The 23705-nt window shown below is 38.7% G+C and overlaps 1 protein-coding gene across 1 annotated transcript in view; it reads right to left on the bottom strand.

Annotated features, from left to right (window-relative positions):
• Window positions 1-23705, bottom strand: part of C4H10orf67 (chromosome 4 C10orf67 homolog) — a 159914-nt gene that overhangs the window by 40801 nt on the left and 95408 nt on the right. The window contains exons 12-14 of the mRNA XM_049881626.1: window positions 13689-13751; window positions 12887-12966; window positions 12747-12812 (exon numbers count right to left, since the gene is read on the bottom strand). Of these exons, the coding sequence (XP_049737583.1) occupies window positions 12747-12812; window positions 12887-12966; window positions 13689-13751 (209 nt within the window). The remainder of the gene's footprint in view (window positions 1-12746; window positions 12813-12886; window positions 12967-13688; window positions 13752-23705) is intronic.

Raw genomic sequence — 23705 nt, 5'->3', positions numbered from 1 at the left:
CCTAGGTAAGGAACTCTCAGTAATAAAATAAAGCTAAAAGACTTGAAACAGAGATGTTAATCTGTGAATGACGACAACGTCAAAGCAATAAACGGGGGAATAAACCGTGTAAGTATGTTGTTGTCAGGTGCTGTCAAGTCAGTTCTGACTCATAGTGACCCTATGCAGAACAGAATGAAACACTGCCCAGTCCTGTGCCATTCTTACAATCATTGCTATGCTTGAGCTTATTGTTGCAGCTACTGTGTCAATCCACCTCATTGAGGGTCTTCCTGTTTTCCATTGACCCTGTACTTTGCCAAGCATGATGTCCTTCTCCAGGGACTGATCCCTCCTGACAACATATCCAAAGTATGTAAGACGTAGTATTGTCATCGTTGCTTCTAAAGAGCATTCTGGTTGTACTTCTTCCAAGACAGATTTGTTAGTTCTTTTGGCAGTCCATGGTATATTCAATATTCTTCGCCAACACCAAAATTCAAAGGCATCAGCTCTTCTTCGGTCTTCCTTATTCGTTGTCCAGCTTTCACATGCATTTGATGTGATTGAAAATACCATGGCTTGAAAATACCATGGCCTTGGTCTTCAAGGTGACATCTTTGCTTTTCAACACTTTAGAGAGGTCCTTTGCAGCAGATTTGCCCAATGCAATGCGTCTTTTGATTTCTTGACTGCTGCTTCCATGGCTGTTGATTGTGGATCCAAGTAAAATGAAATCCTTGACAATGTCAATCTTTTCTTTATCATGATGTTGCTTACTGAGTGTAAGTATAGAACTTTAAAATGGAGAGGGAGTCAAGGCCATATCAAGTAATAAAAGACTGGTCCAAGCTCAGGAAAACAATGACAAACTTCAAGGTAACCACAAAGAAAGTTAACAAGCCTAATCATTACAATGAAAAAGGAGAACAACATAAACAATTGTAGACACAAAATCTATAATAGCAAAAGAAAGCAAAAGAAATTCAGCACAGGAAAGTAAGGGGAACAAAGAAAACAACAGGGCCACAAAAAATAACCACAACAATATGACAGCAATAAACTCATACCTACTGCTAATCACACTGAATGTAAATGGCTTAAATGAAGTTGTAAACAGAAGTAGAGTAGCAGAATGGATTTAAAAAATGACACATCAATACACTGTCTACGAGAAACACACCTTAGACAGAAAAACCTAAAAGTATTAAAAAGAATGGGAAAAATTATATCACGCAAACGGTAGTCAAAAAAGGGCAGAAGTGGCAATAGCAATCTCAGATAAAAAGACTTTAAGGCAAAATCAACCATAAAGACAAGAAAGGACATTATATAATGATTAAAGAGAGAATCCACCAAGAAGACAGAACCTTAATAAACATCTACACATTGAATGACGGCGCTGACAAAACTCAATGTCCATCTTTAAAAAAATGAAACAGGACCCATACCCCACATCATACACAAAAGCTAACTTGAAATGGATCAAAGTCCTAAATGTAAAATCTAAAACTATAACGATCATGGAAGAAAAAATAGAGACTATACTAGGGGCACTAATACATGGCATAAAAAGAATACGAACCATAACTAACGATGCACAAACACCAGAAGATAAACTAGATGACTGGGAGCTCCCCCAAATTAAATACTTTGCTCATCAAAAGATTCCACCAAAAGAGTAAAAAAAAGGACCTACAGACTGGGAAAAAAATTTTGACTACAATATATCTGAAAAGGGTCTAATCTCTGAAATCTGTAGAATACTTTAACATCTCAGTAACAAAAATATAAATAACCCAGTTGAAAAATAGGCAAAGGATATGAACAGGCACTTAACCAAAGAAGACATTCAGGCAGCTAACAGACACATGAGGAAATGCCATTAGCCATTAGAGAAATGCAAATCAAATCTACAATGAGATACCATCTTACCCTGACGTTAAAATAACAAATGTTGGAAAGATCGTGGAGAAATTGGAAACTCTTGTGCACTACTCGTAGGAAGGCAAAGTGGTGCAACCAGTATGGAAAATCATATGGCACACCTCAAAAAAGCTAGAAATAGAAATATCATATGATCCAGTAATCCCACTCCAAGGAATATAAAAAAAAAAAAAAAAATTTTTTTTTATATTTCCTAGAGAAATAAGAGCTGTCACACAAATAGACATATGCACACCCATGTTCACTGCAGTGTTATTCACAATAACAAAAAGATGGAAATAATCTAAGTATCCATCAACAGATAAATAGATCAACAAATTATGGCACATACACACAATAGAATATTGTTGTTGCTGTTGTTAGGTGCCATCGTGTTGGTTCCGACTCATAGCGACCCTATGCACAACAGAACGAAACACTGCCCGGTCCTGCGCCATCCTTACAATTATGCTTGAGCTCATTGTTGCAGCCACCATGTTAATCCACCTCTTTGAGGGTCTTTCTCTTTTCTCTTTTCCGCTGACCCTGTACTCTGCCAAGCATAATGTCCTTCTCTAGGGACTGATCCCTCCTGATAACATGGCCAAAGTATGTAAGACCCAGTCTCGCCATCCTTGCCTCTAAGGAGCATTCTGGCTGCACTTCTTCCAAGACAGATTTGTTCTTTCTTTTGGTAGTCCATGGTATATTCAATATTCTTCGCCAAAACCACAATTCAAAGGCATCAACTCTTCTTCGGTCTTCCTTATTCATTGCTCAGCTTTCACATGCATATGATGTGATTGAAAATACCATGGCTTGGGTCAGGCGCACCTTAGTCTCCAGGGTGACATCTTTGCTCTTCAACACTTTGGAGAGGTCCTTTGCAGCAGATTTGCCCAATGCAATGCATCTTTTGATTTCTTGACTGCTGCTTCCATGGCTGTTGACTGTGGATCCAAGTAAAATGAAATCCTTGACAACTTCCATCTTTTCTCCATTTATCATGATGTTGCTCATTTGTCCAGTTGTGAGGATTTTTGTTTTCTTTATGTTGAGGTGTAATCCGTACTGAAGGTTGTGGTCTCTGATCTTCATTAGTAAGTGCTTCAAGTCCTCTTCACTTTCAGCAAGCAAGGTTGTGTCATCTGCATAACGCAGGTTGTTAATGAGTCTTCCTCCAATCCTGATGCCCTATTCTTCTTCATATAGTCCAGCTTCTCGTATCATTTGTTCAGCATACAGATTAAATAGGTATGGTGAAAGAATACAACCCTGACGCACACCTTTCCTGACTTTAAGCCAATCAGTATCCCCTTGTTCTGTCCGAACAACTGCCTCTTGATCTATGTAAAGGTTCCTCATGAGCACAATCAAGTGTTCTGGAATTCCCATTCTTCGCAATGTTATCCATAGTTTGTTATGATCCACACAGTCGAATGCTCTTGCATAGTCAATAAAACACAGGTAAACATCCTTCTGGTATTCTCTCCTTTCAGTCAGGATGCATCTGACATCAGCAATGATATCCCTGGTTCCATGTCCTCTTCTGAAGCCGGCCTGAATTTCTGGCAGTTCCCTGCAGCCGGTTTTGAATGATCTTCAGCAAAATTGTGCTTGCATGTGATATTAATGATATTGTTGTGTAATTTCCCCATTCGGTTGGATCACCTTTCTTGGGAATAGGCATAAATATGGATCTCTTTCAGTCAGTTGGCCAGGAAGCTGTCTTCCATATTTCTTGGCATAGATGAATGAGCACCTCCAGCACTGCATCTGTTTGTTGAAACATCTAAATTGATATTCCATCAATTCCTGGAGCCTTGTTTTTTGCCAATGCCTTCAGAGCAGCTTGGACTTCTTCCTTCAGTACCATCGGTTCCTGATCATATGCCACCTCTTGAAATGGTTGAATATCAACTAATTCTCTTTGGTAAAATGACTCTGTGTATTCCTTCCATCTTCTTTTGATGCTTCCTGCATCGTTTAATATTTTCCCCATGGAATCCTTCACTATTGCAACTCGAGGCTTGAATTTTTTCTTCCGTTCTTTCAGCTTGAGTAACGCCAAGCATGTTCTTCCCTTTTGGTTTTCCATCTCTAGCTCTTTGCACATGTCATTATAATACTTTGTCTTCTCGAGAGGCCCTTTGAAGTCTTTTGTTTAGTTCTTTTACTTCATCAATTCTTCCTTTTGCTTTAGCTGCTTGACACTCAAGAACAAGTTTCAGAGTCTCCTGTGACATCCATCTTGGTCTTTTCTTTCTTTCCTGTCTTTTCAGTGACCTCTTGCTTTCTTCATGGATGATGTCTTTGATGTCATTCCACAACTCGTCTGGTCTGAGGTCACCAGTGTTCAATGCGTCAAATCTATACTTGAGATGGTCTCTAAATTCAGGTAGGATATACTCAAGGTCATATTTTGGCTCTCCGTAGACTTGCTCTGCTTTTCTTCAGTTTCAGCTTGAACTTGCATATGAGCAATTGATGGTCTGATCCACAGTCGGCCCCTGGCCTTGTTCTGACTGATGATATTGAGTTTTTCCATCGTTTCTTTCCACAGATGTAGTCAATTTGATTTCTGTGTGTTCCATCTGGCGAGGTCCATGTGTATAGTCGCTGTTTATGTTGGTGAAAGAAGGTATTTGCAATGAAGAAGTCGTTGGTCTTGCAAAATTCTATCATTCGATCTCTAGCATTGTTTCTATCACCAAGACCATATTTTCCAACTACTGATCCTTCTTCTTCGTTTCCAACTTTTGCATTCCAATCACCAGTAATTATCAATGCATCTTGATTGCATGTTCAATCAATTTCAGACTGTAGCAGCTGATAAAAATCTTCTATTTCTTCATCTTTGGCCCTAGTGGTTGGTGTGTAAATTTGAATAATAGTTGTATTAACTGGTCTTCCTTGTAGGTGTATGGATATTATCTTATCACTGACAGCGTTGTACTTCAGGATAGATCTTGAAAAGTTCTTTTTGACGATGAATGCAACACCATTCCTCTTCGAGTTGTCATTCCCAGCATAGTAGACTATATGATTATCCAATTCAGAATGGCCAATACCAGTCCATTTCAGCTCACCAATGCCTAGGATATCGATCTTTATGCGTTCCATTTCATTTTTGACGATTTCCAATCTTCCTAGATCCATACTTTGTGCATTCCAGGTTCCGATTAATAATGGATGTTTGCAGCTGTTTCTTCTCATTTTGTGTTGTGCCACATCAGCAAATGAAGGTCCCAAAAGCTTTACTCCACCTACATCATTAAGGTCACCTCTACTTTGAGGAGGCAGCTCTTCCCCAGTCATCTTTTTAGTGCCTTCCAACCGGGGGGACTCATCTTCCAGTTCTGTATCAGACAATGTTCCACTGCTATTCATAAGGTTTTCACTGGCTAATGCTTTTCAGAAGTAGACTGCCAGGTCCTTCTTCCTAGTCTGTCTTAGTCTGGAAGCTCAGCTGAAACCCGTCCTCCATGGTATCTGAATACTGGTGGCATAGCTTCCAGCATCACAGCAACACACAAGCCCCCACAGTATGACAATCTGACAGACACATGGGGGAGAAGCTTCCTAGACACATCCAAACACCTTGAGGGACTGAGTTACTGGGCTGAGGGCTGGGGACCATGGTCTTGGGGGACATCTAGGTCATTTGGCATAACATAGTTCATAACAAAAATGATTTGGGATCTTAACAGCTTGCAAGTGGCCATTTAAGATACACCTATTTGTTCCATCCCATCCGGAGCAAAGAAGAATGAAGAAAACCAAAAACACAAGGAAAATACTAGTCCAAAGGACTAATGGACCACATGAACCACAGCCTCCACCAGCTTGAGACCAAAAGATGCCCAACTACCACCACTGATGGCTCTGACAGGGATCACACTAGACAGTCCCTGAATAGACTGGGAGAAAAATGTAGGACGAAATTCAAATTCACACACACAAAGACCACATTTACTGATCTAACAGAGACCAGAGGAACCCTCGAGCCCACAGCCCCTAGACACCCTGCTAACTCAGAACTGAAGCCACTCCTGAAGTCCACCTTTCAGCTAAAGATTAGACAGGCCTATAAAACAAACTGTAACACACGTGAGGAATGTGCTTTTTAGTTCAATCAGGTATGCGAGACCAAATGTGTGACACCTCCCCAAAAGCAAAGAAGTAAGGAAGGGACAGGAAAACTGGACAAATGGAATGTGTGTTGTTATAAGCCACTAAGTTTGTGATAATCTGTGGTTATAGCAGCAATAGAAAACTAACACCCAGGACTAAAGAATGATCTTATACCAGTAATACTGAAAAAAAAGAACAGTGTGAAATGACCAATTCCTAGAAAAATATGACATTATGATATAGAATCAAGAAGAATTATTAAATCGTAAGAGTCTTTAAGTCCTTTAAACAATGAAAAGAATGGAATCAACAATTTAAAATCTGCTCGTAAAGAAAACACAAAGCACACTTAGTTTACAGATGAGTTTCACCCCAACCTTTGAGGAGCAAGTAATTCCCATCTCACCCTCAAGTCTCTCAGAGAACAGAAAAAAGAGGCACAATCCCCCAACTAACATCAGGAGGCCACGGTGACCTTGATATCAACAGAAATCAAAGACAGTATGAAAAAGAAAAATAACATTTCAATCTCACCCACAGACATAGATAGAAAGGTCTTAAATATCAGCAGATTTCCAGTTTCCATTGTCAGATGGAGTGGTTTGCAGTATCCAGTATTACCACTAAGAATAACTTAATAACCTAAAATATAAATGTCATATATTTCATAAAGGGACAAGAAAGCTGTGGAAGGAATGAGGATGAGAATAACCAAAGTCCCAGAGAGCTTTTGGCAGTTGTATAAACCAGTTGTCGTTGTGTCCATTCCAACTCAAGGCAACTCCATTGTTAGAGAGTTGAACTGCGCTCCATAGGGTTTTCATAGCTGTGACCTTTCGGAAGCAGATCACCAGGTCTTTCTCCCAAGGTGCGTCTGGGTTGATCTGAACCATCAATCTTTTGGTTAGTAGCTGAGTGCATTAACTGTTTGTGCCACTCAGGAAATGTTGGCAGTTATCAAACCAAAAAACCAAACCCATTGCCACTGAGTCGATTCCGACTCATAGCGACCCTATAGGACAGAGTAGAACTGCCCACAGGGTTTCCAAGGCTGTAAATCTTTACAGAAGCGGACTGCCACATATTTCTCCTGTGGAGCAGCTGGTAGGTTCCAACTGATGACCTTTCGGGTAGCAACCAAGCACTTAACCACTGTGCCACAAGGCTGAATAATGAAGTTACTGTTAAGTCTGAGGGACCCCAGACACATAGTCAATCCCTCCCCCACTTCAAAATATTTGCCTAATTCTGAAGCTTTGCATAATGGAAATATAAAAGGCCAAGCTTCAACCTGTATTGAGTGTACTTTACCTTAGTTCTATGCTGTTGAGGAGCCCCCAGAACACACCAGGTGAGGTGAAAGCCTGGCAGGGAGTGGTGAGCTGAACCTCGATATGTGCAAGTGGTTTTTCCTTGGAACCACTTCACGATCCTGTCTATAGTTAGAGTCCGAACTCAGTCAGCCTCCGGGAGAGAGGCACTGCTGAGGGTTGGGAGAGCCAGAGGAACTTCCGGCAGTCAGGTGAGCTGGAGTGCCAAAATTGGAGAATTTGTGTTTCCAAATGCACAGCTGTTTTCTTCTGAAAATAGTCGCTGGATTCTGGAGCGGCACAGAGCAAGAGGCTAAAAATATAAATTGTAAACCTCTGAGTAGCATCCCCAGGTGGTCTAAAAGGTTACACGCTCGACTACAAGCCAAAGGGAGCACACCCAGAGGTGCCTGGTGGTCTGCTTCTGAAAGGGCACAGCCTTAAAAATCCCATTCAGTAGTTCTACTCTGCACACATGGGATCAGTATGAGTTGGAATAGACTTGATGGCAACTAACAATAACAACAACAAACCTCTGAGTAAAAGTCTCTGCAGCGTTCTCTGTGCTGAGACACCCAGCTCTTAGTTGAAAACTTGGAGGGATATGCATTAGGAATAGAGATGAACCAGAGGTTTTTTTTTTTTTTTTAGAGGTAGATTAAATCTTATCAAGACAGCCACAAGCAGACTCAGCTCAGCTCTGCCTCTATTTGCCTGTCTTGCAGGCAGAGGCATAACTAAGGTATGGCAGGTCAGGGCACCTGCCTTGGGCTTAAGGACGGGCATTTATGAGCAGTTTCTATTGGCAATCATAGTTTCCGTTGAGAGCTGTGCGAGATCATTCAGCAATTTAAAAATAATTGTCATAGGTGCTATTTTCTGTAGATAGGCCCCTGCTTGCAGGAAAAAAGATGAATCACTTCTAGCACACAAACATCATCTGAAGTCTCTACAGTATTTTATATATACTTTAGCCACCAAGTTGCTTGCCACTACAACTCAACAATTAAAAAAAAAAAAGCCCAATTAAAAAATGGACAAAGGATTTGTGTGGATATTTCTTCAAAGAAGACATGGTCACTAGGCACATGAAAAGATGCTCAACTTCCTTAGTCACTTGGGAAATACAAATCAAAACCAAAATGAGATATCACCCTACTACACACACTACTATGATTCCAACTTATAGCTCTCCTATATCAACCCTATAGGTCAGAGTAGAACTGCCTCCATAGGATTCCCAAGGAGCAGCTGGTAGATTCGAACTGCTGACCTCTTGGTTAGCAGCCAAGCTCTTAACCACTGCGCCACACTAGGATGACTAAAATAAAAAAGATAGATGATAACAAGTATTGGAGAGGATGTGGAGAAACTGGAACTCTCATTCATTGCTGGTGGAATTGTAACTTCAATAAAACTCCAGCACGATTTTCGAGCACTTAATAAACCAATTCTAAAATTCATATGGGAGGGAATAGTCATACTAAATATTAGTACACAAAATCATAGTATAAAAACAGTTTGGTAAGGGAAAGTAATAGACAAATCAGCTAGTGGAGCAGAACAGAGAACACAAAAACAGACTATTTAGAATATTCTGGGACAGAGTATATGGCAGAGCGGTACCACAACCTAATCAGGAAGGGATGGATTATTTAGGAGATGGTGCTGGGGAAAAAAAAACGTCCATGAAGAATGTTCTCTTTAGAACAATCAACTATACAAGACCAAAAGGGCAACATTTGCCCAAAACCAAAGATGAGAAGACAGGGTGGGACAAAGAAATCAGACTAATGGAAACGGGGAACCCAGGGAGGAAATGGGGAGAGTGCTCACACATTGGGGGATTGCAGCCAAGATCATGAAACAATCTGTTTACGAATCACTGATTGGAAAATTAACTTACTATGCAAACTTTCACCTAAAGCACAATAAAACGTTAAAAAATAAAAAAGAATCTTTGAAAGAGAGTACTGCTACACCCCCTCAGAGATTCTGGACCCACGTCTTCACTGTACCACGTGCCTCCATACGAAACCACTCCCTCTGTTCTGGAGTCCCCAATTTCTACTGACATCTCAGTTTGGTTGTCATTTGACTTTTGCTTTCAATTCCTCTCACCACTCACCCTGGGAAATTGTTTCTTGGATCACCATCAGCTAAATACTATGCAATTTATGAGTCAGCTCCATCCCACCCTAGGGTAGACTTCAGATAGCTGGACTGAGAGGGAGGGATGAGACACAGGAGTGTCTCGTCTGACTGCTGAGATTCTGGACTTATTCTGGCTTTGCTCTGGCATTTCTTGTGAAACTTGAATTTCATCTAAGATGAAAATGAGAGTTTTGTGGGTATACTCATATGGCAATATACATAGATATTACACATATAGTGTTTTTATATAATCGACACCATTACCAAATGCAGAGTTCTCTTTTCTCCATACTACAATGTGGACATTGGCTGAGAACAAAGAAGCAAGAGTCTCAGCCTGTTAGGTGTGATGCTGGGGAGGGTACGTGCACCAGGAAACTGATATCACTCCTCTATCACAGGAGGCCAGCTGGCACCCGAGAAGGGAGAGTGTTCAGGAGAAAAGAGAAAGTTAAGGAGCAGAGTAGAGTTTCCAGCCCCCCAAATCCAAGAATGAGATGGTTTGCAACAAGTTCCAAGGTGAGGGGAGTTGTTGTAGGCCTTGAAGTCGATTTCGACTCATAACAACCCTATCGGACAGAGTAGAATTGCCCCATAGGTTTTCCTAGGTTGTAATCTTTATTTTTTTTTTAATCTTTATGGGAGAAGATCACCAGGTCTTTTCTCCTGCAGAACTGCTGGTGGGTTCCACTGTGACCACTGAGCCCTTAACCACTGCACCACCAGGGAAGGGTAGGGAAAAAAGGGCAGAAGGGGCTGCACTTGGCATATCCTATCTAAATTTCTGATTGTCAGAATCTCATTGGGATATTCATCTAGCGCTTCAGAGCCTGGGGTGAAAGGAAAAGTGGGAAGAGAGGGTGTGTGCATGTACCTTTAGATCTGTGGAACCCAGAGTGGTGTGGGAATAGTCTGTAAGTTTTCTACGAGCTTTGGAAGTGTAGAGTGAGTCCAATCAACTGCATGAGCTCAACAGGCAGAACAAGGGGATGACTTCAGATGAATGCATGTGGACTACCTCCTGGGGTTGAAATAGGAGCAGCTATGTTACCTGGCATGAGCCAGGTAGGGCTTTGTCCCAGCACTGGATGTGCCACACCTACAATACCACTTGTGTTGAGAGAATGACAGTGACATCAGCAGCTGTGCCAGCCATGCCACACTGTGAGATTAGGGACCAGCCCTCTCCCTTGTTAGCACTGCTTAAGTTCTGTCTCTCTGGAAATACAGGCAGCCCAGCAAAGACAGAGAGGGAGCTTGAAGATAAAGCTCTGAATTGCACTGGGACTGAATATAAATCATGAATGAATGGAGAAATCATTGCATTGGACTGCTACCTTGAAGTGTTTCCTCTAATAAACAAAAACGAGGGCTCCTAAGATCAGTTACAGTGAAATGAAGTTACCGTATTAGCACACCTCAGTCTGTGACTGTACAATTAATTTCCATACACACCATGATGTGGTGCTCTGGACATATACACTCTATAAAACAGTTGCCACCGAGTTGATTCTTACTCATGGTGATGGTGACCCCATGTATGTCAGAGGGGAACTGTGTTCCATAGGGTTTTCAATGGCTGACTAGATTGCCGTGCCTTTCTTCCAAGGAACCTCTAGATGAACTCTAACCTCTAACCTTTTAGTTAGCAGTTGGGAGTGTTAAGCATCTGCACAACCCAGGGACTCCATATACACTCTATATGTGGTTGCTTATATCACAATGAATTAACAGCTGTGATGCAATCAACCTAGGGAGATATAATGCCTGTCCCCAAGTTATGGCCCAATTAATCAATTAAATGAGAAAACATACAGAAAGTGTGTAGGATATACTGCTGTCCTAAATATTTAGAGACCAAAAAAGAAGAATATGATTGTCAACATCTTGGATAATCGCAAAAACAATCAGAAGTAAAACCAATACGTACTTGTAAATGGTCGGTAAAGAATAGGACGAATCCCATAAGAAGAGATGCAAGGTAAATCTTAAGGATGAAAGCGAATCCCATAGAAATAAACAAGGTAAAGATATTCTATTTGGCTTCAAAGATAGTCCAAAATTCATTTGCAGGGAAAGTAAATTACAATGCATATTGAAGTTTTCCTTTGTTCTCAGTCTCTTGTTTCACTGGTATCTATCCTGACAATAACTCTATGAGATAGCTCAAGCAGGTATTAATATGCATATTTTATAGATCACAAAGGAGTTAGCAGAACATATGTAGAAGGTAAAGTCAGAGTGCCAAGCAAAAAAATTTTACCGCAAGGAGATCCATCACTCCCAATTTGGTGTTGTTTTGTTATATGGATTCTTGTTGTATCACCTGAGATTATGTCAATGTAACATATACTGCATATGCAAAGATAATGCATAGAATGGCATATATAATACAGAGTGCATGCTTATGAAATGCAGTGCAGATGTAGGGCCTTATCATCCCGTGATGTCACATGTAAGTTTCAAGGTTGACCCATCACATCAGACCACCCTTTAATCCGTCAGCCCTGAATATGCTTGACTGTGAGAGACTCTTGCAAAAGAAATTTCTACTTCCCACATGGTAAGAAGAGGAGAATATGAGGGAAATAGTGAAGCGAATACAGATTTTTAAAGCTGACATATTAGGACAAAGGAAAAAAAAAACAGGCATTTTCTCTACTTGGCATTGCTTTTAGCCTTTTTAGAATTTTAGTTTCACTTTCTTCATTAAAACAAAACAAAACACAAGGTTGTTTCACTTTCTTCATTAAAACAAAACACAAGGATGACACAGGGAAGACAAATTAAAATGTTTATGTAAGTGGAAAATAGATCTTCAAGATTGAAAGAGCTGGTGATGTTTAGCTTGGCAAATGTTAGAGGATCTAATATATAAAGCAATTTTGCAAAGAAGATATTGACCAGTTAAGGATCATCAGATGCAAATGAAGAACAGGACAAAGTGGAGGAAGGTGGCTGTATAGGTCTAACTAAGCCAGGTACCAGGGCAGCTGCCTTTCCTTGCTGCTCCTTTATAGCTGAAACCTTGACACAGGGAATGAAACAGTCTTGAGTTATTTTTCTTTCAAGTGCCACCGAGTACTCTTCTTTCTCAGACCAATTATTTTGCATTTCTTGTTAAAAGGGTATGAAGGCATTTTACATTAATTAATATGTAAGGAAAAATGCAAGGCCCCAACCTCCTTAAAAGATAGTTATGTCACAATTTTATAAGTAGAATTTGTATATGCCACACTATACCTGTTCCTGAGAACAATGAATTTCTTTTCCCAGTTTTTGTTTATCCTCTCTGATTCCTTCCTAAACCTGTAACAAATATACAGAGAGTTAAATATGGTATTAACTGTAAATGAATAATTATGGATCATTGTGACCAGTACCTTTCTGCCTTCTTTTTTTCATTCTCTAAAGTAGTCTTTAGTATTTCTATTTGGTCTTGCAAAGTTTTTCTGTCTTCACTCTTTCAATAGAAAACACAACACAAAGTGAAAATTACATGAACAATACTTCCTGTTTCTCAATAAATTTGAAAAGGCTACTTCTATTAAATAGCATGCATATTCTAACTACTGTCAAAAATAATTTGTGCATCTACTGGAAAATTATCACAAATGGAAGAGTTTAAGATTCCATGCCATGTTTTTGTTACATGGATTCACTTCAAATCTGCAGGCATTTTAATACTTAATATTTTAATATTATGAAGCAGGCAAAATTTATCTTCATCTCCTCCCTCCACCAGGCTTGGCTTTTTCTAAATCTTATTTTCTCTCCCTTATTGTGGCCTCTCCATCTCTTCATCGTAGGTAGTGACTGCCACTAGTCACTCTATTTCCCCTTCTTCTCAAAACTGTTCTCAGGAAAGGATTTAACCAACTCCTTTACACTACAGCTTTTTATCATTTCTCAGTATCGTTTACATTTTACAAGAGGATGAGTTTTTTTAGCACAAGGAATAACTCTCTAACAGTGGAATTGTAGGATATTGTGGAGAAGAAAGATTTCTTTGGGTGTGGCAGGGACACAACCCCAGACTCATACTGAAGAGGCAGTCAGGTTTTCTGTCTCTCCATAAGGCTGATTTTTAGTGTAGCTTCCAAAGTCATTGCTACGTCTAAGAATAGCCAGCATCAATATAAACAGTAACTAGGTTAAAAATAATAGTCATACTAGTCATTATACCTTATGCTCTGGTACTTTTGCCTTCTTTTCTTGAGGAATTGAAATAGGTGGAGATCGTTTATGCTGGCAAGAAAATAAGCCAAGGTAAATAAAACATTTCAAATCAATGCATAAAGATGTGGCTTTTCTACAACTTACAGAAAGGCAGCCAAGACCTGAAACATGCCAACCATAGGCCCACAGGGGTCTTCCCTATTTTATTTATAAAGTGCAGTGTTTATACATTGAATTTGTAATCGGACCTTCATAACCCATTAAAACCAGTTTTCTACTACTGTTTTCTTAATTGCATTACTCTGTAGTTGTTGGTCAAATTTCACCCTTATACATTTTCTATGAAGTGGGCAGTTATTATCTAATGAAGTCACAAGCTTAAAAATGCTTTAAGATGATAATTAGGGTAAAATTTCACTACTATTCCTCTCTGGTAGCAGGAAAAGCAGTTTATTTAAAAAAAAATTTTTTTTTTTTTTAGAAGTGGGGAAATACACTGAATATAAAATTTTTCTTGATTAGCCATTCCTATTTTTTATATAATGGGCAGCAAATGTTGCTACTTATTACCACCACTACCTTTTCCAAAGGAGTCCCCAGCTGGCACAAATAGTTAAGCACTCAACTACTAGCTGAAAGGTTGGTGGTCCAAATCCACCCAGAGGCGCCTCAGAAGATAGTATCGGTGCTCCACTTCTGAAAGGTCACAGCCTTGGAAACCCCGTGGAGCAGTTCTACTCTGCACACATGGGCTCGCCATAATTCAGAATCGACTCTATGGCACCTAATAACAACAACATCCTCCGAGCTGCTGCCATTAATCTAAACACCCTTTGACCTTTTGCCTACCTTGGTGGGGTTGGCTCTTTCAAGGAGGATCTGGAGCCAAGTCTGGGAGTATGGGTTAGAGAGAGCTGAATCGTTCTGCAGAATAAAGTAAAAGGAGCCTAGAGCTCCCAGAGCAATCAGGAGTGAGAGAGAGAGAAGGAAGGGATGACTGGCATAAAACCACAAGGCTGGAAGTGCTACATGTGTGGTGAGGCCATGGGTGAACCATCAAGGGTGAAGCCCAATACTCAGTGTGAAGTGGCATTTTGGTAACGTAAATTCTCCCTCTTGCTTACCTTCTTCAAACCTCCTTAAACTTAACAAAGGTATACCTTGAATAGGCAGTTTCAGCAAAACTTGCAGAATCAAAATTCAGTGTCTGATTCAGCAAAATGCAAACTGGGATAGCAAGCAGAGCACGATGAGACTCAGAAAGACTGACTGAATTCAGGGGAAGGAGTTCAGAGGCAGCGACAACTCCAGAGGTAAGTGCCAGTGAGCATCTGCCAGTGAGCGTGGGAGACACTTTAGCCTTGAAGCAGAGAATATGGTTTTGAGCCAACTTTACTTCTACCTTATGGAGCAGAGAGAACCCAGATGATGTCAGCTGCCACTTATAAAAATAACAAAACATTTTAGTAACAATCATAAAGCTGCAAATTATTGAGTGCCTTTTTTGGTGCTGTGTGCCAGGCACTTCACATATATTATCATTTATTTCCTTTTGTTGACCCATTCACTTTTTCATTCATATTACATTAGATTTTTAATGATAGATAAAAACAAACAAACAAAACCTCAGAAGTCCCTGGGCAAATGGTTACGCTCCCAGCTCTTAACCAGAACGTTGGTGGCTTGAACCCTCCTAGAGGCGCTTCAAGAGAAAGGCCTAGTGATCTGCCTTGAAAACCCTACGGAGTACAGCTCTACTCTATACACATGGGATGCCATGATTTCTAAATAGATGTATATAAATTACCGCATGACTCTTTAAAAAAAAAAAAAACATTGAATAGTATGTTGCTATTAGTTGCCATCAAGTTGATTCTGACTCATGGCGACACCATGTGTGCAGAGTAGAACTGCTCTATAGTGTTTTCAAGGCCGTGACCTTTCAGAAGCAGATCACCAGGCCTGTCTTCTGAGGTGCTTCTGGGTGGGTTCAAACTACCAAACTTTCGGCTAGCAGTTGAGTGCTTAACCATTTGCATCACTCTGGGCCTTCTTCGAATAGTATACAAGGACATAAAACTCTCGCTTCCCAGATGCAAGAGTACTGTCCTTTTTTAGTTTTTCTCCTGGTTATCACTATAAATTAATAATAGTCTTTATTGATTTCGTTCCCCACAAATAAAGGGGAAGAATTTACAGCGTTTATTTTACCTTCCACCTCTGTTCTCTCCACAGCTCACATTTTCTGTTTGTATGCTTAGTTCCTATGATGGTTGCCTTTATTATGACTTAAGTATATGTAAACTTCTACCTTGACTTATTAACTCCCTGTTGTAAAAGGTGGGAATTTTATTTTATTTACTTTTTTTTTTTTTGTCTTCCCAACGTTCTTCACCCCTTCAACTTCCCAATATTTGGAAGGAATGTTTTCTTTCTTTCTTTTTGAATGTTTTTCTTTTTTTTTTTTGGAAGGAAAAAATGTTATTCTTTTATATTGTTGATGTATATAACATGGTTCTATAACTATAAGTTCTCTATATTGTATCTATAGATCGATTCTAAAAGCTGAACTCTAATAAATTTACATGTACACTATATTTATGTAAGTATTATTTATTATAGAGTCAAGTAGTGTAATTGGATCCATAGATAAGGAAATGTAAGCTTATTAATAAAACTTTGCTATTAAATGAGGCTCTTCCAAGTGTTAAATGTTTAATGCATTGACTTTACATTTTTTCCAGCATCCTTCACTTCTTCTGAGTCATAGCTGCTTTCCCTTTTTCTTGTGTCCATGTCATTCTACAGTTGGATTCCTTTTGCCTTTGGTTAGAGTATTTCTTATGTAATTTTTTTATACAGGGTAAACTTTTTGAGTTTTTTATGTAGTTTTTTATTTTGCTTATATACTAAATTGATGATTTAGCTGGATATAGGACTCAGGTTCAAACTTTTTAATTTTTCTTTTTGAAGGCATCATTTTAATTTTGTACAGCAACCATTGTTGCTGATGGGAAGATTAACGTAAGTCCATTTTTCATTGCAGATAAACTGTATTTCTCTCTCTGTAATTCTTGGAGAGCTGAAATTTCACCAGGATGTATCTATGGTTTCATCAATTCTAAGCCACGCATTCCCTAGACCCTCAGCATTTTAGCAGATTTGAAATTGGGGTGTTTTATGATTGGCGTGGAGATCACAGTTAATAGACAGGAGCTGTTCCTTGCTAGCAGTATATAAAATAATGGTGTGTTTTACACCCAGTGGCATACCAGGTTTGATGAGATACAGTAGATGTCCTGCTTTTCTTATTTACCCTGCTTGGCACTTGGGTGTGCCTTTCCACCAGAAGGTTAATTTTTTATTTAGCTTGTGGAAATTTCCTTCTGTTTCTTTGATTACTGTCTTCCCTCCACTGTATCTATTTTGCCTTCAGAAACTCCTGTCAGAAAGACATTAAACTTCCTGGACATAGTCTCCATATCTTAACTTTTCTCTCATGCTGTCTACCATTTTGCACTGTTCTAGGAGATTTTCTTGACTTTATCTTCCAGATTATTAATTAGATCTTCAGATGCATCTATTTTATTATTCAGCCTGTCCACTGCTTCTTTTTTTTTAAATTTTGTTACTTTCAAGCAATTGTTCTTATCCTCAGACTATTCCTTTTTCATAGCACCCTGTTCTTGCTAATGAATAAAAGATTGAATATCATCAAAATTTTTATTAATAAAAATATTTTTTAATTCTTACCTGATCCCTGCATTAACTGTTTCCTACAGGGCCAGGTGCTTTGTTTGTTCTCTTTGTTTTGTTCTTTCACTCATTAAATATTTACCAAATTCCTACTATGTGCCAGGAATTGTTATAAGCACTGAAATACGATAGGGAACAGAGCAGGACTGAAGTAAAGAACACAGATGTATAAAGAATTATGAACGAGATAGAATTTAGGGTACTTTGTGAAAGAAAAGAGAGGTGTCTGGAATTTCTCATTTGGGCAACTAGATGGAGGGTGGAACCATCCTCTGATAAGGAAAGAAATAAGAATATGGACTATTTTTCATATGCTAGTTTTTTTTGTGTGCGTGTCTGTGCCTGTGTGTGTGTGCGTGCATGTGTGTGTGTGTGCATGTTCTGTTTTTTAATGAGGAAGAATTTGGTAAATTCTGATTCAGACACTTTGTGTTTGGCACCATCAAATGGAGACATACAATAGGCGACTGGGACAAGGGCCTAGAACTTGAGATAGCAGTCTACCCTAGAGATATAATTTGGGAGCCACCAGTAGATTAGTTGAAACTAAAGAATTGGGTATGGCCATTCATGAAATCCAATGAAAGAGAAAAGCAGAAGGCTAAGAATGGAACCCTGAGCCCTATAGCTCTGATCACATTGAAATTTTGTTACTTTCAAGCAATTGTTCTTATCCTCAGACTATTCCTTTTTCATAGCATCCTGTTCTTGCTAATGAATAAAAGATTGAATATCATCAAAAACTTTTTTAATAAAACTATTTTTTAATTCTTACCTGATCCCTGCATTAACTGTTTCCTACAGTCTGACCTATAGCTCTAATTTACCCCCGGCTGATAAAAGGCTCCTCAGGACTGACTTAATCCTGGCTGTGGCCCTAACCCCTTGCTCCTATCTCACCTCTCTAAGCTCTAACTCCTACTCCATCAGTACCTACCATCCTGGGGAGTCCTTTGGTGGTCCTGGAACAACACAAATAACTGTTTCCTTAGTTGTCTACACATATTTCAAACTTCTTCAAAAAAACTATCACCTACCACCACAAGCACAGGGATTCAGTCTTTCCAAAGTCTATGTGACAGGGAGTCAGTCAAAAAGAAAGCTGTCTTAGTTGTCTAGTGCTGCTGTAACAGAAATACCACAAGTGGATGGCTTTAAGAAACAGAAATCTATTTTCTTACATTTTAGGAGGCTAGAAGTCCGAATTCAGGGTTCCCGAACTAGGAGAAGGCTTTCTCTCTCATTTGGCCCTGGAACAAGATCTGTGTCTCTTCTGAGCTTCTGCTCCTAGGCAATCTTCATATGGCTTGACATCTCTTTTCCTCCATCTCTGCTTCTCACATGCGTGTTTAACCTCTTTTATATCTCAAAAGAGATTCACTTGAGACACACCCTACACTAATCCTGCTTCATTAACTTAACAAAGATTATGTGGGATTATAACAACAGGCATAGAGGATAGGATTTACAATACATAATTCTGCGGGACCCAATTCAATCCATACAACAATACAATTTCACAGCAACAACAAAAAGTCTTTGTTATCATCAGCCTTCCTGGGCTTCAGAAGAGTGGGGGTCACCAAAGTGACATCAGACACACACTTTTTGGGGTCCTTCCACTTGTTCTCAAAAAAAGGGCACAGTCCACTTGAACCACCTCTCTATTCAGGGCATAACAAGTACAGAGTGAGTTCATTACCATGTGGTTAACAATGGACCAAGGAAGCCATTGAGGGGTAAGAGATCAACCTTGGAAGGCATTTGCTTAGCGTGCTAAAGGGAAAAAATTAACCCAAATTTAAAATATTAATCCATAGTAAGTTAGGTAATCAAACTGGTAAAACAAAATAAGTTGCAATGTAGAATGACATTTGTATTTATTTCATTATATCCAAAGATACACCAGTTATTTAAAATTTATAAAATGACTCTGTTTAAATTCATAGACAGTAACAACTAGTTCCAATTGTTAAGGCTCCCTTTTCCTGAATCTCATGTAATGATCAACTATGTAATAACTAGAGATAAGGCTGTGCTAAAGCATATCTCTTGTAAAGCAAATAATTATTTAATCTCTCCTAAAGACAATATCTTACAAAGATGAAGATAGCTTCTCTTTTCATTAAAAAAAAAAAAAAAAAAGGCACCTATGCAGACTACAGTGTTTGCTCGCAGGTTTGAATTGAACTTTCAACTTTGCTACAGTATGCTATATTGAATCTCTGTCCACATTAGACCATCATTTTGTTTTGTCAGCTGCTGACATTCCACTTTCGCTGGAATACACATGCTGATCTTTATGTGGCCAGTTCACCGACAGGTGCAAACAGCGGACTGCTGAACAATAGACAGGGGTAAAAATAAATGGTAACATTAATATAGATGTAGTTATCACCCTGTATAGGAAAATTTAAATTAAATGATTGTAAAGATAACCAAAAAATGGGATTAGAAATAATTTATTATAAGCATTTGTCATTTAAAAAATTGTATATTTACTTATAACTAAAATTCATAAAATTAAGAAATAAGGTTCATTTACAGCAGAAGTTGTGATTCGTAAGTTTGCTTCCCATTTTTTAAGCACTTAAGACATGTTAAAAAAATCAACATTTAACATATATAATCTTTAAAATTAGGAACCAACAGCCACGGTTTGTCATAACAGAAGCAGCACAATTATGTTTATTAACTGCCAAAAGATTGACTATATTCCAAATCATATCCTTTCCTTTCTTTTCTTTCTTGCCAATGAAAGAATCATTATACTCTTCTTTTTCTCTTTATTTCTACAAACATCCCTCTTGTTGAAACTTTGGTCATTCTTTCTGGAAGGTATTTTTGCCTCCTTGTCTTTTTCTCCTTTAACCTGTAAATATATTACTGTCACAACAATCTTTCTAACTCTTCAGAAAGAAACATTATTTTCTTTCTCTAAAATTTCAGTAAACTTGACTTTCATATTAACACTTTTTTCTTTTTTACCTTCCAAGCAAACAACTATTTTTGAACACCAGTAATATGCCAGTGGTGGTGTGGGGTTGTAGTAGTGAAAAAGGACATGAGAAGAGGAGAAACAGCTGTCTGTGCTCACAATTTGGAGAGAAGAAATTTGAGAAATAAAAACACTGAAAACAAGGCATGAAGCCATGTGGAATCAAGCGTTAATCATTGTGTAGGCCAAACATTTACATACATATATTACTAGTGAATTTTTTTCTAACAAATAGTTAAGCTATGGAAGTCTTTAAAAAATATAACAAAACTTTCCTCATTTGATGTACCCATATCATGTCTTCTAAGGGACTGTGAAGCCCTACAGAATCCACGGTGATCCAGGCTATATAAAAATCTCAAGTATGTCTTCTCAAAGGGCCTTTGGCCACAAACACCTATGTGGGCTTGGCCTCTTCACTTGACTCCAGGCCATCCTTTTGTTCGCTGCAGGAAGTCAGGTATATAGAAGCAGCATAAACCAAAAACCAAACCTATTGCTGTCGAGTCAACTCTTACTCATGGGGACCCTAATGTTAGAGAGCAGAACTACTCCATGGGGTTTTCTTGGCTGTAATCTTTATGGAAGCTGATCAGCAGGCTTTTCTCCCACGGTGCCACCGAGTGAGTTTGAACTGTCAGTCTTAAGGTTAGCACATGATTTATTAAACTTTCCAATCTAAAAAAATTTTAATCAAAACCCTTACATGATGGGCGTGTTCTCTATTAAAGATGATGAAGTCATTTATGATTAAAAAAAATAGAAACATTATCTCAGAAAGGCACTAGTAAATTGATAGGGATTAGTCAAGGAAATTGTGCACATAATTGATTATCTGTATTCAGTGACATGGTATGGCATTCCCCACATCTTGCTGAGTATGCATATCTGCATCAAGATTTGTCTGAAAGGATGGTCACACGATGTTTTAAGTGGTTATGTCTGGGTAGTAGGATTAAAAAAAAAACTTTCTTCTTTTGACATTTCTTTACTGAGCAAATTTTGTATAATAAGTATGTATCAGTTTTAGAAAAAATGTTCCAGACTTCCTGCTCCCACTTAGGATGCAAAGAATACCAGTCCTGCCCTAAAAAATCCAGATAAGCTACAAAATTGCAACAGTTCTTGAGCCCATCGGAGAACTGACACCCAAAGAGGAATTAGCCCCTCCCAGGAGATATGGGACACGCAAACTGTCTCCTTTATGGCAAGGCATGGAGGAAGAAGCACCATGCCAGTCACAACATAAGCAGCTAAGAAGAATCAACTAAAATAAAAAGGATTGCCAAAGGCCACGTATGGGCTAGCAAGGCAGTCTGAAATAGCTGGAACCACATGTTCAAAGGGGAGTTTGCACTCAGTCATATGCTTTTTCCCAGAGACCCCTCCAGATGCTCATGAGAAAAACTGAGGGCATATCAGGAGAAAGAAGAGAGTCTGTTGACAGTACAGGCTGGAGGAGGTCATCAAACGTAGGTCCTTTCCTAGGAAGAAAAAGTCTTAAGCCCCTGGGAAAAGAGTAGCAAACTCTCTGGCCAATAAGACTCAAAGATGCTATGGAGAACTATTAGTCACCAAGTCCCACCTGCTTTCCTGAGGTCTTTCTTTCCTATGAAGGAAAAGCTTTCATTTCTTGAAGAGAGTCAGCAAAGCCACTTGCCAAATTCAAATACAAAGTAGAGGTAGTTTGCCACAGGTAGGAGGGATAGGAATGTTAAAAAGCCCTAGTCCTGAGACCCAGGCACACAGGGCCTCCTAAAGACTGAGGTCAGGCCAGGAAAACAGAGCACCCTCTCTGCCTGCACTGATAGAATACGAAGCAATAGCAATCTACCATTGAGGGTGGGGTATGAGCATGGAGAGAGACTTACTCTATAGCACAGGTACACAGACTTTGCTGAAAACTGAGGGTGAAGCATCAACATTGAGAAAAGCTATTTCTAACAAATGTTGTTACCGCAGCCCTCACTCCAAGCACGTACACATTGTTAAAGGACTATGAAGGCTATGGTCTACTAAAGAGAATCATAACAACAACCAAGTTCAATTCAACTAAACTCCCGACTATATTGGCTCAACCACTCACACCAAACAGCCTGATATAAGAGGAAACATGTCCATTCAGGTGTGAATACTGTTTACTTCAGTCTCTACTGTTCTACACATGAAGTCCAACATTCAATCAAAAGTTATGAGACACATAAAAAGGCAAGGGAAAAAACAAGAAATTGTCAGGAGACAAAGCAATCAACAGAAAAAGGGTCAGAGATGACCCAGATGTTGAAACTATCATACATGGACTTTAAAATAACTAAAAAAATAAAATAACTAGAAAGTGTTAAAGACTGTAGGAGGAAAGATGAACAACATGCATGATGAAAAACAGACGGGGAATTTCAGCAGATACATGGAAAATATAAAAAAGAGTGAAAATGAAATGCTAGAATAAAAAATGATATCAAGGATAAAGAATTCCTTTGATGGGCTCACTCATCAGTAAATTCAACACAGCTGAGGTAAACAATTAGTAAATTTGAAATATGTCAATAGAAATTCCCCAAACTGAAATATAAAGTGTAAAAAAAAAAAAAAAAGTTTAAAACATAATGAACAGAGCATCCAAGAGTTGTGAGATAATATCAAATAGTCTATCATAGGTATAATTTGAATCTCAGAAGGAGAAGGGAGAGAAAATAGGGCAAAAGAAAAATAATTGAAGACAATAATCAAGAATTAATGCAGGACATCAAACCACTAATTCGGGAACCTCAGATAACCTCAAGTAGGAGAAACTGAACAAAAAAGAATGCAACGAACACTATAATACATTATAGTCCAACTGCTGAAAAGCAAATATAAACAGAAAATGTTGAAGGCAGTCAGAAATAAAAGATGCGTTATAAACACAGAGACAAAGATAAAATTTATAGCATAATTCTTGTCAGAAAGACCATGGAATGACATCTTCCAAGTACTAAAATAAAACTGTCAACCCCAAATTCTGTACCTAGAAAAACATCTATCAAAAATGAAGGCAAAATAATTTTTTTTTTTTCCAGATAAAATGAAGTTGGGAGAATCCATTGCCAGGCAAGGGGAATATGCAACTTAAATCCACACAAAAGAATAAATGTTCCAGAAGTGCTAATAAATGAAGGTCTGCTGGTGACAAATTATATCAGTTTTTGTTATGTCAAAACATCTATATTAAACCTTCAATTTTGAATATAGAATGTTAATAATTCCAAAGTACAGCACCTTTAACAAAA

The sequence above is a fragment of the Elephas maximus genome, chromosome 4, assembly GCF_024166365.1.
Source record: "Elephas maximus indicus isolate mEleMax1 chromosome 4, mEleMax1 primary haplotype, whole genome shotgun sequence".
Lineage (NCBI taxonomy): Eukaryota > Metazoa > Chordata > Mammalia > Proboscidea > Elephantidae > Elephas > Elephas maximus.
This window is presented reverse-complemented; position numbering and strand designations above follow the sequence as displayed.